Here is a 15009-nt window from a genome sequence, read left to right on the forward strand (position 1 = left end):
ACTTAATTTGAAACTAAGTTTTTAACATTTTATAATGTCTATAGTTTCGGTAGTATTAATATATTTTGGAATATTAAATTGTATTCATTTTGTTTTTGAAATAGTTTTTATTACTTTGTAAAGAACTAATAAATGAATAAGAGGAAATCCCCTTTTTATCAGAATCATTTTATGCGAAACTCTAAAAAAAACTTAGGAAAATAGAATATTCTTCGGAAGTGTACTTTGCGAAACATAAAAAACGGGAACAAACATTTCTGCAACCGTTTCTACTAAAATTTAACAGTGCACAGCAAATTTGATGGTCATTGAAGTCCACATTGTACTCGAGAAAACTATGAGGTGTAATCACAGTACGCAATATACAAAAAAATCTTTCATTACTTCTCAGTACTTCTTCCATCTGAGGACCCCTCAATCAGAAACTCAACCAGCAGCAGGGCTGCCAAGTAAACAGATTTTTCTGTATTATACAGATTTTTTGACCACGTTACAGAAATGATACAGAATACAAAATTAATACAGAATTTTGACTTTTAATACAGATTTGTACAGAATTTCAAAGTGTTCGAACTAAAGAACTGGTAGGTCGGTCTCACAAACATTTCACCCGAACAGATCCGAGCATCAGTTTTCATTTGTTCGAATGCATTTCCCAAATAGCGGTCATACTGGCCGATTCGCATAAGGCAATCCACGGGTGGCGTTTAACTGCTTGTATGTTTGTTGTTGTTGTTTTTCAATTTGCAAAACCCCACCGACCGAATACAGAATCTTGTAATGTCGGAGAAAAATAATCTGAAGTAATATTAAGTAAATATTAGTTGAAGAAAAAAACGGAAATCAGTTGATCGTAACTGTCTCGTGGATTGTTTATGTGAGAGAAAAAGAAAGCAATATATTTGCATTGATTTCTCGGTTCTCACAAGCAGTCTGACAGAAATGGAAATTCGTATTGGTGCGAGCAGGCTTTAAAATCTGTTTCTTCGACCAACGTAGAATATTTGCGGCTGATTGTATTTATATTGTATTTGCGTTGACGACAACCAACGCTCTTTTTTTGCCCTTCTATTACTTCTGTTCGACTTTTGCTGGGCGTCCGGCATTGACTTAGCGAGAAATTGCCTTTCTTATTTCTTCTGGACATCTAACATTTGGCTAAGCGGGAAAGCTTTGGAACAAAAATACCTGATTCGATTGCTTTCATAGGAAAAAACACGCTTATAGACCTTAGTTTTCTTTCAAGAATTTTACCCAACCTTTTTACGGTTTCAGGCGAAGTTTAGGGTTGGATGCCAAGCCCAGTTACCCCAAATCAGAGCACTTGTAGGCACACGAACAAAATACAGAAAAATACAGATTTTTTCACGGGTGCATACAGATTTTTCAAAATAAAGTCTGGCGGCTCTGACCAGCAGAGGTCAACTGCGTTTGTGGGTTTTTCGGTTTGCTTTGGACGGGGTGAGGGTAAAGCTCGAGGGAAGGTGGAAAACAAATGTCGTATACTTCAAATGAAGAGAAAATACAATAAACGTCATTGCTGTGAGTTGGAAGTTGAACTGAACGGAGTGAAAAGTGATTGTTCGGATACTTTTTCACAAATTTGTGCACTTTTCCCTTGCGGGAACTGATCATCGAACGTCGGGAGTGGTAACGGCGGCCGAAATGTCTCCGCCAGGCAACGGAATTTTCGTTGTTCGGGGCGAAATGTCCACCCTGACGACAGCGATGCGACGTGGCTCTCGGTGGAGCTCCAATTCCTATCAGGTCAGTAAAAATTGGGTGCATATGGTTAACCAATGACGATTGCAATGCGATTTTAGTGTACTGAAATTACGATATTCGTGTTTTTAGGATGACGAAAAGGATGTGCTGCTGAAAAATTTCCATGATTTAAAGGAAAAGCTGCTACAGGTGGAAGATTTACGCTTAGTTGAACCGGGAGTGTTTTTGGGACCGTTTCTAGAGGTTATTCGCTCGGAGGAAACCACTGGGCCAGTAACCAGCTTGGCGCTGTCAGCAGTTAATAAATTCCTTTCCTACGGATTGATTGACCCAACCCATTCGACGCTGGCCGCAACGGTGGAAAGAATCGCCGATGCCGTGACACACGCACGGTTTGTAGGAACCGATCAAACATCCGACGGGGTCGTGCTAATGAAGATTGTGCAAGTATTACGAACACTGGTCTTAAGCCCGGAAGGAAGCGCTCTATCCAATGAAAGTGTATGCGACATCATACTGAGCTGCTTCCGTTTGTGCTTCGAACCACGACTCAATGAATTGGTTCGAAAGACGGCAGAAAATGCGTTACGCGATATCGTTTTGCTGCTTTTTATGCGACTGCCACAGTTTGTGGAAGGTGGTAATTTTAACCTTAGGTCGCTGAAAATGCGTTCCAGCTCAATAGATCAATCTAGCAAAAAGAGAAAAAACAGTAAAGTTGAACTTAAACCTCTGGCAGCTAATCCAAAAATTGTAACCAGCGAGGATAGCAATCAAACGGAAGTGGAACCAACAACTCCGGTAGTTAATAATGCCCCAAAAGGCTTGAAGCCCCATCCACTGTCGACTACTCCGGCAACACCAGCCGGGCCGATCGTAGATATGCAAGGAACGATTTCGCAAACCCCAAAAAGCAGTCTAGATTTGAAACAAGACCCTATCGTAGAGGATACAGAGACTCAGGATCCAACCCAAGATGCGGTGCAACATCCAGAAGTAGAGGATTCCCCAGCAGAGTCTTTCGTAAATTCCGTAGGAGTGCGTTTCACTCACCAGCAGGACGAACAAGTTTCCAGCACATCTCCACACCTCCCTTATGGATTACCGTGCATTAGAGAGTTGTTCCTCTTTCTTATATCTTTGTGCAATCCACTGGACAAACAAAACACAGATGTGATGATCCATATGGGTCTAACGCTGCTGACTGTAACGTTTGAAGTCGGGGCGGATAGTATAGGAAAATACGATTCACTTTTGGCCATCGTTAGAGATGATTTGTGCAAGAATCTGTTCGCACTGTTAGCGACAGAACGCATATCAATTTTCGCTGCCGACTTGCAGCTTTGCTTTCTGTTGTTTGAATCATTGCGCTCCCAGCTAAAGTTTCAACTCGAGTATTACCTGACCAAGCTGGCCGATCTGATCGTGAATGAAAACCCGCGCATTCTGTACGAAGCGCGGGAACTTGCTCTGGACAATCTTCTGCAGTTGTGGCGAATACCGGGCTTCGCGGCAGAACTTTACATCAACTACGATTGCGATCTGTACTGTTCGAATCTTTTCGACGACTTGACCAAACTGCTATCGAAGAATACCCTATCGGCAACGCATTCGATCTACAGCGTTCACACGCTTTCGTTGGACGCCCTGCTGACGATAATCGGCGCAATCGAACGCAACTGTGTGCAGGCTAAAAATGGCGAAAAAACAACTTACATTCGTCACTCGCGAAACAACTCCAGCGTAGATAGAATTGTGTTGGAAACGACTGCATCGCTAGATCTCAGCTCCGCTAGCGGAGCCCAGGGTAGGTTGTGTTGTACTTTTAGCTTGTAAGGTCTTTAATCAATTCCATACCGTTGTAGATCCCGACGTTAGCGACGTAGTCGTAGAAAGCATCAACAAATACCTAAAGTCTAGTCAGAACGAGGACCGTTTGCGGCAGATCGTTCGACCGGAGGTTGCCAAAAGCGCACCCGTGCTCAGCCAGGAGGAACTGGCCGCCATCAAGAAAAAGAAACGTTTGCTCACGCAGGGCACGGATCTGTTCAACCAGCGACCGGAGAAGGGAATTCTGTTTTTGCAGGAAAACGGTTTGCTAAATGCAACACTGGATCCGCTCGAGATCGCTCACTTTTTACGGGAGAACTCCGGTCTGGACAAGAAGATGATCGGGGAATATATAAGCAAAAAGAAGAACGTCGAAAGTCGAATACTGGAGGTGTTTGTAAAGTCGTTCGATTTCGCCGGGCTAACCATCGATCAAGCGTTGAGATTATACCTGGAGACGTTCCGACTGCCCGGGGAGGCTCCGTTGATTTTCCTGGTGATGGAGCATTTTGCCGATCACTGGCATGTGAGTAATTTTTTGTTTTTAAATTTGCAAAATATATTGTTTTTTCTTAATTCTTTTGATAGAAATGTAACAACGAACCGTTCGCAAATACGGATGCAGCCTTTCGGCTTGCATATGCCATCATAATGCTGAACATGGATCAGCATAATTACAATGCAAAGCGGTTGAATGTGCCAATGACGGTGGACGATTTCTTGAAGAATCTGCGAGGGTTGAATGGAAATTCTGATTTTGACCAGCAGATGCTTATCAATGTGTACCATTCTATCAGGTGAGGTTTTCCGAAATTTTGATTATGCCTTGCGCTAAATGCAACTTCTTTAGAAACGAGGAAATCGTCATGCCAGCTGAGCAAACAGGCGTGGTTCGCGAGAATTACTTGTGGAAGGTTTTACTGCGTCGCGGTGCCACTAAGGATGGCGTATTTCAGCACGTGTTTAGCCCAAACCACGATCGGGAACTGTTCCGCATCATTCAGGGCTCAACGCTGGCAGCGCTGAGTTTCATTTTCGATAAAAGTCCCGACAACACGCAGCTTTACCAGAAAGCTATGAACGGATTTATAAAATCGGCGGTGATCGCTTCGCACTACGATCTGCACGGTGATTTTGACGCGCTGGTGCTGACTTTGTGCAAGTTTACCAGTTTGCTGAATCCTCCGGCCGATGCACACGAGATCACGACCAACGTCATGTTTGGACAGAATGCGAAAGCACAGCTAGCGATGAGAACGGTGTTCGCATTGATTCACGATCACGGTGATTGCATGAGGGAAGGATGGAAGCACATCGTGGATGTCGTTTTGCAACTATTTAGGTGAGTGGAATTGAGGTAATTGATTGAACTATTAAGTCACACAGTTCTTATAGGCTCAAACTTCTGCCGAAAAGTCTCATGGAAGCCGAGGACTTTTGTGAAGCCGGTGGAAAGGTGGTTCTTGTTCGCGATCGAAATCAGCTGCCGAAAACGGACACTAGCCTGCTGAGCAGTTTGTACTCGTACCTGAGCAACGACAGCCAAAGGCAGCCCTCTTACGAAGAACAGGAAATCATTAAGCTGTCCAAACGTTGCATAAAGGAGTGCCAAATCGAGCAGATCGTGAACGAGTCCAAATTTCTCCAGTTTGAATCGCTGGTAGAGCTTGTTAACAATCTACTGGGAATGATGAAGCCTCCCGAGAGCCACAAATCAGTTGGACTCCCCTACGCTGAAAATACGGTAGTATTTCTGCTGGAGCTTTTGGTGAAGATTTTGATCCAGAACAGAGATCGTTTACTTCCTCTCTGGAAGTCATGCCAAGATCAGCTGTATCTTCTGCTGATAGGCTCTTCCACGTACGATTATACGAACCTGCTGCAGAGAACCACTGTTGCATTGTTAAAGCTGGCCATTTACCTTATGCGCAACGAAGAAATTTGCTCTACGATTCTCCAGAGCCTTCGCATGCTGCTAATGCTGAAGCCAGCGGTTATTTTGTCAATATCAAAGCCGATTTCGATCGGCATGTACGAACTGCTGAAGACCAGCGCACAGAACATACACTCCGAAACTGACTGGATAATAGTGTTCACCATTCTAGAGTGCGTTGGAGCAGGTGCTATGCCGCCAGAGTACGACGAGGCACCCTCTATTTCCGGCGCAAAATCTGATGGTGCCCTCAGTAGCGAGGAAGATTCTGGACTCCCCGATCGAGGTTACATTTCTGATTCAGAAATCAACACCATAAAGAACTCTTCAAATACATGCACCCCATTAATCAGTCCCACCGGTGATAACTGGATCCTGGTTAACAAGGACGCAGACATTGTGTCGTCCCGATCGTCGTCGCCGAAACACTCGATCCAGTATCGCTGCAAGCTGCTTGAGCATTCTCCTTTTGCATTGGTGAAGTGCTGGGAAAGTTTGGCGTTCATCGTCCGGAATGTGGCTCACATAACTCCGTACAATTTCGAGAGTTGTGTTCGCTGCATTCGCACTTTCGTGGAGGCATCTATGAATGATGGCAGCTCGAAACGACGCAGGCAGCGTGGTGCGGGCAGCGGGAAAAATTCCCGCAATCGAAATCGCAAAAACGACAGCAGCGACAGCGAGACCGAGGATCTTCCGGAGGCTTATCAGTCCATCTCGATCCAGCTGCTAGATTTGATGCACACGTTGCACACTCGAACGGCACAAATTTTCCGCTGGTGGGCCGAAGAAGGTGGTTCGCTGCCGCAGTGCTCTGCTCTGTGGTCCCAAGGCTGGTGTCCACTGTTGCAGGGAATTGCTCGGTTGGCGACCGATCAGCGTCGGCAGGTTAGTAAGGTTTATTTGTTTAAAAATGGTTTATGATTGTTCAGTTTATTTTTTTTGTAAAGGTTCGAACGAGTGCAATCACCTGTCTTCAACGGGCTTTACTGGTACAGGATCTGCAAACCCTTACCGGATTGGAGTGGGCTGGTTGTTTCAAACAGGTAAGTCTGATATTCAATTCAAGACAATATCCGATCGCTAATCCTCGGTACTTTGCGTTTATTCAGGTTTTATTTCCCCTGCTATCCGAGCTGCTCGGTGAGAAGCCAGCAAAACCGGCAGATGCCGGCTTGCTGGAGGAATCCCGCATGAGAACTGCCACTATCATGTCCAAGGTATTTCTGCATCACCTTACGCCTCTGATCGCTCTGCCAGGTTTCAACGACCTGTGGCTGGAGATTCTGGAATATTTCGAACGTTTTATGAAAATCGGATCCGACATGCTGTACGAAGCGGTGCTAGAAAGTTTAAAAAATATGCTGCTGGTCATGCATTCGGTAAGCGCTTTAGTTCACGTTTAAGTTTAGCGAGTAAAACCGCACTTTTTTGCGTTACAGGTTTGTGTGTTCCACAATAGTGACGGAGTGACACATTCTACATTATGGGATGTAACATGGCAGCGTATTTCCGGATTTTTGCCCCATCTCAAAGATGAACTTTTTAAAACCGACCGTGAGTTTTTTAATTTTGTGTAAATTAAGCCAACATTAATGAATAAATCTTCTAGCCTCGGATTCGAAACCCAATTTTACAGTCGCAGCAGTATCAATGGCACCGTCATCACCTGTGCCGATTTCTGCGCCAACAAATACCACGCAATCAACCCCACAAATCCTTTCGAGTTCTCCAATGGAAGGTGTGCGTGTAGCGACCGGAGCGAACAATCTACTGATCAATAATACAACCATAAGCCACCCGCCAATAATACCGCAAATTCCGTTAGATGCGCCTGTCCCCGCGCTAATAGCGCAATCCGATCCACCTCTAACAACTGAGGCAGCAACTTTCTCCCCAGAACCGCAGGAACTCCAAGCGGCAGACATGAATCGCTATTCCAACATCATCGAGCTGCCAATCACCCCATCCCCGCCACCCTTCATATCGGAACAACTGCCTGAGTCCGACCAAAGACCCGAGCAGAACTTACCCGAGCAAACCCAACAATCACCGGTTCCGCTAAGCCATCTGCTGGCGAAAAATCAATACCCTTCTCTCAATAACGTACCAATCGGCATTGCCCAAAGCTTCGCGCCCATGTTCGTGCAACCTACTGCGAATCCGCCGGAAGGTGCGGATATTTACAGCGACTACATCAAGGATCCGTACAATCTAACGCTGCAGCTCGAGCAAAATGCGAACGGTACAGCGGCGCCGGCACCCAGTCAAGCGCAGGCCGAAACAACGCCTCAGCCGCCGCCAAATGTGATGCAATCCACCAACTACTTCAGCACGATCCAATTCGGAACGGGACGGATACCGCCAGGTTCGGAATTTTTGTTCGGTGAACCATAGGCCAATGCAGCGATAGAAAGCGGACGACCGAAGGGAACATGCTTCTAATGCGTACTTTTCTCTTCTCTTCACATTCCTTGCATGCTTTCACTGGATATTTCATATGGTCGCAAATCAGCAGAATCCGACGAAGACTAAGGAATACGAGAACGGGGCATTTCTCATAACGGTTATAATTTAAAGTATAGTTAGTGAAAAAACTATTAGAAAAAAAAACGAACGTTTGCGTTTAGCTAAGAACAAACATATGATAGAAAGCATAGATGGAATTCTGATCCTATTCCCGCTGAGCTAAACATCGGACAATTAAGTAGATGTTCTTCACATTTGTATTAAGTACCACTTGATGAAACTGTTGATATCTACTATAAAACTATTATCCATTCTATACAAATGTGAAAGGAAGAAGGAAGAGACATAAATGTTGGCTAGGGTTCAAAGACAGACCCCAGACTTGTAGAGAGGTATTCTTTTTGTTAATATTTTTTTAGAGTTATGTGCACTAAGCAGTCGTTTTACAATGATTTTATTCGTTGGAGGAAAAAGTATAAATATACACGTAGAATGTGAGGAAAATAAAAGAAAAAGTATGTAGCTAAAACCGACGGATTACGTTTGTTGAGCTTCCTTCCGAAAACACTCCAGCACCTGTTCCGGGGTGCGGCATCCTTTCTCCAGTACCACCGTTTTCTGGCGGGACTTGGAGCCCTTGTCCAAACTGACGTCACTTTTGCGCAGTTCCAGCAACTTAGCCAGGTATTTGACTAGTTCGGTGTTGGCTTCGCCGTCGATTGGTGGAGCAGCTTGATATCGGAAAAAACATTGGATAATTATTGTTATTTTTATTATAGTAAATAGTACAACAGTAGACGTCTATCTATGTTGTCTGTGCTATATTTTTGCAGGTATGTAACGAGTATTTAGTTATTGAGACAATTTTTAGTTTTTGAATTAAAAAATGGCTTCTAATCTGAGGGTCCTGTCAACTCCAAGACGAGTTTTCTTCAAAACTTCTTCGGTGATCAAAACACAAAACAAACTTACCAATCTGTACTCCAACACCATCTTCGTGGATATCAGTTATTCCGTTAAACTTGGCTCCCGGCTTTGCCTGAATCTTGATCATCACAGCTCCTGTTTTGGGATCTACGTAGACCGGTCCTTGTGTCTGTTGTGCTGCAGCAGCCGTAGTTCCAACCTGCTTACCGGCATTTTTCGCAGTTTTCGATGCTTTCGACTTACTGGACATGTCGCGGAAAAGCTGCAATATTTTCATACCTTGCGAAGGGTATTCTGATAAAAGAAACTGCACAATTAAACCACGATTACCGGTTGAAATCAGTTCATGTTTTGTTTACGTTGCTTTACATATTTTTAGCATTGCTTTGTGGTGTATTTTTCGAGCACTTTTTGCTCGAATCAATACACACATCGGTTTGTCGATGTGTTGCAATCATTTTACAAATCAATCATAAAAATAATAGTTTATACAATAAACACAAAGGCAAACCCAGCTGTAGCCATCGAATTCGACCCATCGGTGCTACTCCAATAGTCAGATAAGCAAGATAAATCTTTGAGCAAAATTCTCTCAAACCCTACACTGCATTGTTCCAAAATCAGCTGACGCGTTCCCTTGTTATCAATACATACACGGTAGGTAAGTACATATAGAATGAATATCTTCTTCCGTCCACGCGTCCTACGGACAGTGTCAAACGTGATTGTGAACAGCAGTAGTGTCATTCCGAGCAGCGCTCGTCATCCTTGGTTAGTGGCTACCGAAGCTCCGCCACCGATAGCATTGCAAATCAGTCACAGGACGTACTGCTATTTCAACATGAAGCCCAAGGTTTACATTACCCGAAACGATTATCCCCGCATTGGGTTGGATCTGCTGAAAGAGGAGTGAGTATTGTACGTTTTTTTGGTGCTTCTATATTGTATCCCAGCCAACCTATCGAAACAGGTGTGACCTTTCAATCTGGGATGAAGGTTATCCGGTTCCGCGTGATGAGTTCCTCAGAAATGTCGCTGGAAAGGATGCAATTTTCTGCTCCCTAAACGATCGAATCGACAAAGAACTACTGGATCAGGCTGGACCAAGCCTGAAGGTCGTGTCTACCATTTCGGTTGGGTATGGATTAATTAAACAATTTTGCTATATTTACTAATCCTAGACTTCCTCTTTGGCTAGCTTTGACCACATCGATGTGAAGCAATGTCGCGAGCGAGGTATTCGTATCGGTTACACACCGGACGTGCTAACGGATGCGACTGCTGAGCTTACGGTGGCGTTACTGCTTGCGACTACCAGAAGATTGTTCGAAGCTAACAAGGAAGTTCACAACGGCGGTTGGAAGAGCTGGTCACCGATGTGGATGTGCGGTTCGGGTATAAAAAATTCTGTCGTCGGTATTCTTGGATTCGGTCGCATCGGACAGGAGGTTGCCAAACGGTTAGCTCCTTTCAAACCACTGCGAATCCAGTTTACCAGCCGATCGGATAAGTGCATGACAGCAGACGAGCTTGGAGCTAGCCAGGTTCCCTTCGATGATCTTATTGAGACAAGCGATTTCATCATCATATGCTGCTCGTACAACACGGAGACGGCCAATCTGTTTAATGATTCCGTCTTTTCTAGAATGAAGCCTTCGACCATTCTAGTGAACACAAGCCGGGGAGGAATTGTTGAGCAACACGATCTGATACATGCCCTGAAGGCAGGCAAGATTCGAGCTGCCGGTTTAGATGTAACGACTCCAGAACCGCTTCCCTTGGACAGTCCACTGCTACAGATGAGCAACGTTGTCGTTCTGCCTCACATAGCCAGTGCCGACGTGGAAACGCGTACCGAGATGTCTCGCATAACTGCTTGCAACATCCTTGCCGGGTTGAAGGGTGTTAAAATGATTTCGGAACTTTAAAAACGCTCGATCAATAAAGTTAAGCAATGTTCAATCCGTTGAGAGCATGTAATTTATTAGTGTCTTACGTGTAACGATCCGAACTTCTGGGGCTTAGCTACCTACGCGCATCGGCGGGGAAACAAGGATGACGCCATCCCCTCGAACGAACAGCATAGGAATGGTGCGCTTCGTAGTCTTGTACACCTCTTCGTAGGTTTCTTCGTCGATTTCCACCGTTGTTACCGTTTCCTCTGCATCTCCCAGTACCATGTTCAGATGTTGGTCAAACGCCTACGGTTTAAAGCAGTGACAAAATTAAATCGTATTGCATTCATTAATACTTACGTGTAGACGTCCTCTCAGCTCACGTTCGTTTCGCATTTTAACGTAGATTTTCTCATCCAAACTGAGGCGAATCAAATCCAAGGGCTCCTTCACCGGAATGATTGGCATCTATGCATAAAATACAATTTTTATTATTAATACAAAAAGAAAGGGTTGTAAAATAACTCAAACCTGTTCCTCTTCGGCCATTGTTTTTTTTTTTATAAATATAATATTATAATCAATTCAGTTCAATGAATGAAGTAAACGTTTAAAAGAATCGCAGTATAAATCACGATTGTATGTTTTTTTTTTTTTGGTGTTTCCTTCGTTTCCTCAAGGCGCGTATAGCCTCAGCACGCGTCAAGGCGTCAACAAAAACTGCTCGATGTTTGCTATTGAAGTATTTCTGCTCGATTGTTTTTTTGCGGTTTCTGATGTTTCTGACAGCAAGAATTGTCATTTATATCGCAAAATAATAGAGGTGCTCATGACCCGGCAGCAACTTCAATCAGTAAATCATCAGAAGGGCGAAGCTTGCAATGATTCTCAGAAAAAGCCAAATTTTCTACTCATGAATACAATTTTCTACTCATACATAATATAGATAAAAATTTACGGTTTCATAATACATTCGGCATTAAAAATGCAAAAGACAGCTCAACAAAATCAGATTGATCTAGAGACCAGCGGTGGAAAAAAATCACCTCTAGCGATTTTTAATACATATAAAGCAAGCCTAAGATGCGTTGATATCGTTGATATCGCCGTCAGTATGCGAATAAAAAAGAATCGGTGTTGGTGCACTCTCTTTGCTTTCCTTCTTACGATATTTTTTTATCATTAGTGAATACCACAACACGTGGTTCTCAATGTGCACAACTCGGTATATGAAGTTATTCGTCCCAGTTTTCCACAAAGGGAATAGATCGTGTTATATTCGTTATTGTCGTACTCATACACACTTAAGGTGAAACGGGATTGTGGTCTTTTCCTATCCAGCTTTTTACGCACCATAATGGCGGTCGCTATAATGCGTGTTCGTAATATGCGAACCTCTCTTCTTACGTCAGATTTGTGATTTCTGTAAAATTGGCACCACAAATGTTGCCAGATATATTTCTCTTTTGATAAAATATATGAAGACTTCAAACTGACGTAAGCAGAGTTGTCAAAAGGGTGGGTAAATTATTACGAACTTTGCATTACAGCGTCCGCCGTTATGGCGCGTAAAAAGCTGGATACAATTTTGAGTTTAGAGTTCTTTTACTTTTGTGGTTTGAGCGTAAAAAATTCGGCTTCCACTAAATAAACAGCACTCAAATTGCTACTTCAGGCATGCAACAGTTGTGAAAACAATTGATCAAAGTTTCATGTACGTAGTCTTCATAAATCAAGTAAAAATTAGATTGCAAAATTCGAGTTGATCGCAACCACGTCCCGTTTCACCTTAATTTATCTCGGCAAACTTCCCAACAGCTGATCGAGCTCAGCGAAGTTTTTGACAAATGTCAGCAATATCTTCCGACAAACAATCAGCAAATACATCGATCTACCGTAAACAAGCGTGTATTGACATTTTGTTTGCCGAAGTTCTTGAAAATTCTACCAACAACTTGTAGAACATTTCACTGAAATAATCAGCTGTTAAGTTCTCGGCAATAAAATCTAATAGCAAATTTCTTTATTTCACCAGCTCACTTCGTTTTGACCTGGAAGCAACCTAACTGCTGGCAAAACCCTTTTTTATTCGATCGATTTTGACCCAGTATTGACCTGGTGTGCTGCCTGAAGCGCGCTGTAAAATTTGTCAGCTTCAACTCACCACCACACACAGAGTTGCCAAAAATTTTTTAGATTTAACTAGCAAAAACCGAAGGAAAAACTGGAAATTTGAAAAAAGTAAAAAAATGATTGTGAGAGAGCTTTTCTGTTATGGGAACAGAATCCAGTGTCAGTTGTCAGAATACAGCAACTAGATAGATAATTCTTCGCAAAAATTACTCATTTTAATCAGAATTGTTTTGTATCGGGCTTACATTTTGTTTAAATTATGGACTGAAACATTTCCTCTATCAGCAGCAAAATTTAAAGTTACGCAATCAATCTATCTCAAAATTAAGAAAATAGAGCTTTTGAAGTAGAATACTTCTCTCAGGAAGTTCGGCTACATAGGGATGTGAAATGAAAATCTAAAACCGAAAAAAGTGATAAATATGTCCAATTTCAAATGCTAATAAATCGGCTAGTTTTCGATGGATTCCCTTCGGTTTTGCAGCAATCGATTAGAAAATCTTCTAAGATTCCTACCAAATGCAGGAAATTGCAATTTTATTATTCAAACTATTGTACTATTGAAAATTGTCAAGCCTTGTCAAAACACAAAATTTGACCTCTGATTGGTCGTTATACGATTGCTTTTCCAAGCACGGTTGACAGAGTTATAGACCTAGTAAATTGGGAATGCATTTTTTGGCCTATATAAGAGCCTGCATCTGCCTAAACCATTCATTAGGGACGAATGACCGTTTAAGGTTAAAGTCCCTTCAAAAGAAATCAATCAATAAACCAATCATAGTAGTTTTGAATGCGGGCCGAGATGGCCTTCACTTAGCAGAAGAAGTAGCGGATAGCAGCAACGTTGATAGCTGCAGCGGATATCGGCAGCAACAGGGGCAGTATCAACAACTGCGGTAGGTACAGTGGCACCTACTTCATCAAAAAGAAGTTACCTCCGTGGCAGCAACAGCCGTAATGACAGGGCCAGCTGGTGCAGTGGCACTTCCTCTAGTAAAAAGCTACCTTCGTCCGTAGCGGGCAGCATCAGTAGTAGGTACATCAGCCGGCAGTGAAAAGCTCTGCCATATTTTGGCAACACACAACCTTTTTATGAATACTGGCTATCGATCTGCTGTATCTAGTTTTTAGTGTGAAAACAGCTTTTCACTGTTGTCTGTGTGGCTTGAACCTAACTTTTGGGGTATCACAAAGATCTGATAAACATTTCATCAGATATTAATTGAACAACTGAAGTTTGAAGAACACAAATGAATATTTGAAGTGTTAATATTTCCTCGTTTTGCGCTATAATCCAAAGTTAATTATCTTCATCTAAATGCATACTCTGACTATTATTACGTGTTTGCGTCGCTTAGTGTTTGGCTACGGTTATGCAGAACGCAAATAACGGCGCGATGCGATTCGGCAAGACGAAATGTGTTGAAATGTATAGCTCTACTCCGCCGTAAAAAGAGCGGTACATTTCACCACGGCAAAGCGAATCGCATCGCGCCGTCATTCGCGTTCTGCATAACCGTAGCCTTTGTTCCGTTCCTGTTTAATGATGTCGTATTAAATGTGCATATTAATTTCGGTAGCACTTCAAATTCTAATTTGCGCAAAATTTTAAAAATATTCAATAAAATTCATTCAAAATCTCAAACAAAGAGAAATTACAATACTGCCAATGAACGGTCAACGTTTATTTACTAGAAAAAGCAAAATCTTTCTTGTAAAGTATTCACCTTCAACCTTGCGGTCTTGGCTTTGAACTCAACCCTCCTGTGATTTTTCATTTATTTCTTTAACAAAAGTATTGAGCAACATTTTCTTCCGTTACATCAGTGAAGTTTAAATTTCAATTATTTTTGAATTCGCTATTATTTGGTATCTAATTCTTCTAACATTTTTTTAACTGCTACGCAACAGAAAATAAATAGATTTTTTTTCATGATCTGGTAAAATCTATTCGTTTGGTTTTATCTCAACCATGTCATGCAGTCTTTAATTTGACCGTGTTTCGTGCGAGAAGATAGAATACTGAGATTGAACTGTCAAAATAATTTATCAATCTACGAAATGTACGTTTAAAAATATTTCCGAAAACCAATC

General features: G+C 42.6%; 4 protein-coding genes across 10 annotated transcripts; 2 read left to right on the plus strand and 2 right to left on the minus strand.

Annotated features, from left to right (window-relative positions):
- The first annotated feature begins 1421 nt into the window (after nucleotides 1–1421).
- Nucleotides 1422–8487, plus strand: LOC129727820 (Golgi-specific brefeldin A-resistance guanine nucleotide exchange factor 1). 3 transcript variants are annotated; one of them, XM_055686026.1, is made up of 11 exons: nucleotides 1422–1767; nucleotides 1855–3532; nucleotides 3591–4081; nucleotides 4144–4352; nucleotides 4406–4897; nucleotides 4951–6376; nucleotides 6439–6534; nucleotides 6601–6870; nucleotides 6931–7045; nucleotides 7101–7856; nucleotides 8004–8487. In XM_055686026.1, the coding sequence occupies exons 1-11, from the start codon at nucleotides 1666–1668 to the stop codon at nucleotides 8021–8023; spliced, it is 5655 nt and encodes a 1884-aa protein (XP_055542001.1). In that variant the 5' UTR covers nucleotides 1422–1665; the 3' UTR covers nucleotides 8024–8487. The 3 variants fall into 3 exon arrangements, with proteins under 3 accessions (XP_055542001.1, XP_055542002.1, XP_055542000.1); XM_055686027.1 differs by having other exon boundaries at nucleotides 8007–8487; XM_055686025.1 differs by having other exon boundaries at nucleotides 7101–8487.
- LOC129727823 (UPF0235 protein C15orf40 homolog) lies at nucleotides 8396–9346 on the minus strand. The gene is made up of 2 exons (XM_055686033.1): nucleotides 8930–9346; nucleotides 8396–8688 (listed from the first exon to the last, which is right to left on the minus strand). The coding sequence occupies exons 1-2, from the start codon at nucleotides 9159–9161 to the stop codon at nucleotides 8495–8497; spliced, it is 426 nt and encodes a 141-aa protein (XP_055542008.1). The 5' UTR covers nucleotides 9162–9346; the 3' UTR covers nucleotides 8396–8494.
- On the plus strand, nucleotides 9294–10854 carry LOC129727821 (glyoxylate reductase/hydroxypyruvate reductase). Of its 5 annotated transcripts, none has more exons than XM_055686029.1 (4): nucleotides 9295–9545; nucleotides 9626–9793; nucleotides 9855–10022; nucleotides 10083–10854. In XM_055686029.1, the coding sequence occupies exons 2-4, from the start codon at nucleotides 9726–9728 to the stop codon at nucleotides 10810–10812; spliced, it is 966 nt and encodes a 321-aa protein (XP_055542004.1). In that variant the 5' UTR covers nucleotides 9295–9545; nucleotides 9626–9725; the 3' UTR covers nucleotides 10813–10854. The 5 variants fall into 5 exon arrangements, with proteins under 5 accessions (XP_055542003.1, XP_055542004.1, XP_055542005.1 ...); XM_055686030.1 differs by having other exon boundaries at nucleotides 9641–9793; XM_055686031.1 differs by having other exon boundaries at nucleotides 9295–9541.
- On the minus strand, nucleotides 10832–11507 carry LOC129727824 (U6 snRNA-associated Sm-like protein LSm3). The gene is made up of 3 exons (XM_055686034.1): nucleotides 11311–11507; nucleotides 11140–11247; nucleotides 10832–11085 (listed from the first exon to the last, which is right to left on the minus strand). The coding sequence occupies exons 1-3, from the start codon at nucleotides 11326–11328 to the stop codon at nucleotides 10906–10908; spliced, it is 306 nt and encodes a 101-aa protein (XP_055542009.1). The 5' UTR covers nucleotides 11329–11507; the 3' UTR covers nucleotides 10832–10905.
- Nucleotides 11508–15009: the final 3502 nt, after the last annotated feature.

Source organism: Wyeomyia smithii, chromosome 3 (assembly GCF_029784165.1).
Source record: "Wyeomyia smithii strain HCP4-BCI-WySm-NY-G18 chromosome 3, ASM2978416v1, whole genome shotgun sequence".
In the NCBI taxonomy this organism is placed as follows: Eukaryota; Metazoa; Arthropoda; class Insecta; order Diptera; family Culicidae; genus Wyeomyia; species Wyeomyia smithii.

Bases quoted from the DNA above. Each gene is read 5' to 3' on its own strand.
- LOC129727821 (XM_055686028.1), top strand. From the start codon at position 9,561: ATGAATATCTTCTTCCGTCCACGCGTCCTACGGACAGTGTCAAACGTG. The intron at 9,794-9,854 runs GTGAGTATTGTA...CTATCGAAACAG, and splicing joins TTGGATCTGCTGAAAGAGGA to GTGTGACCTTTCAATCTGGG. The intron at 10,023-10,082 runs GTATGGATTAAT...CTCTTTGGCTAG, and splicing joins GTGTCTACCATTTCGGTTGG to CTTTGACCACATCGATGTGA.
- LOC129727823 (XM_055686033.1), bottom strand. From the start codon at position 9,161: ATGAAAATATTGCAGCTTTTCCGCGACATGTCCAGTAAGTCGAAAGCA. The intron at 8,689-8,929 runs GTAAGTTTGTTT...TCCGATATCAAG, and splicing joins TGGTGTTGGAGTACAGATTG to CTGCTCCACCAATCGACGGC.
- LOC129727820 (XM_055686025.1), top strand. From the start codon at position 1,666: ATGTCTCCGCCAGGCAACGGAATTTTCGTTGTTCGGGGCGAAATGTCC. The intron at 1,768-1,854 runs GTCAGTAAAAAT...TCGTGTTTTTAG, and splicing joins GGAGCTCCAATTCCTATCAG to GATGACGAAAAGGATGTGCT. The intron at 6,535-6,600 runs GTAAGTCTGATA...GCGTTTATTCAG, and splicing joins GGGCTGGTTGTTTCAAACAG to GTTTTATTTCCCCTGCTATC.
- LOC129727824 (XM_055686034.1), bottom strand. The intron at 11,086-11,139 runs GTAAGTATTAAT...TTTAAACCGTAG, and splicing joins AGCTGAGAGGACGTCTACAC to GCGTTTGACCAACATCTGAA.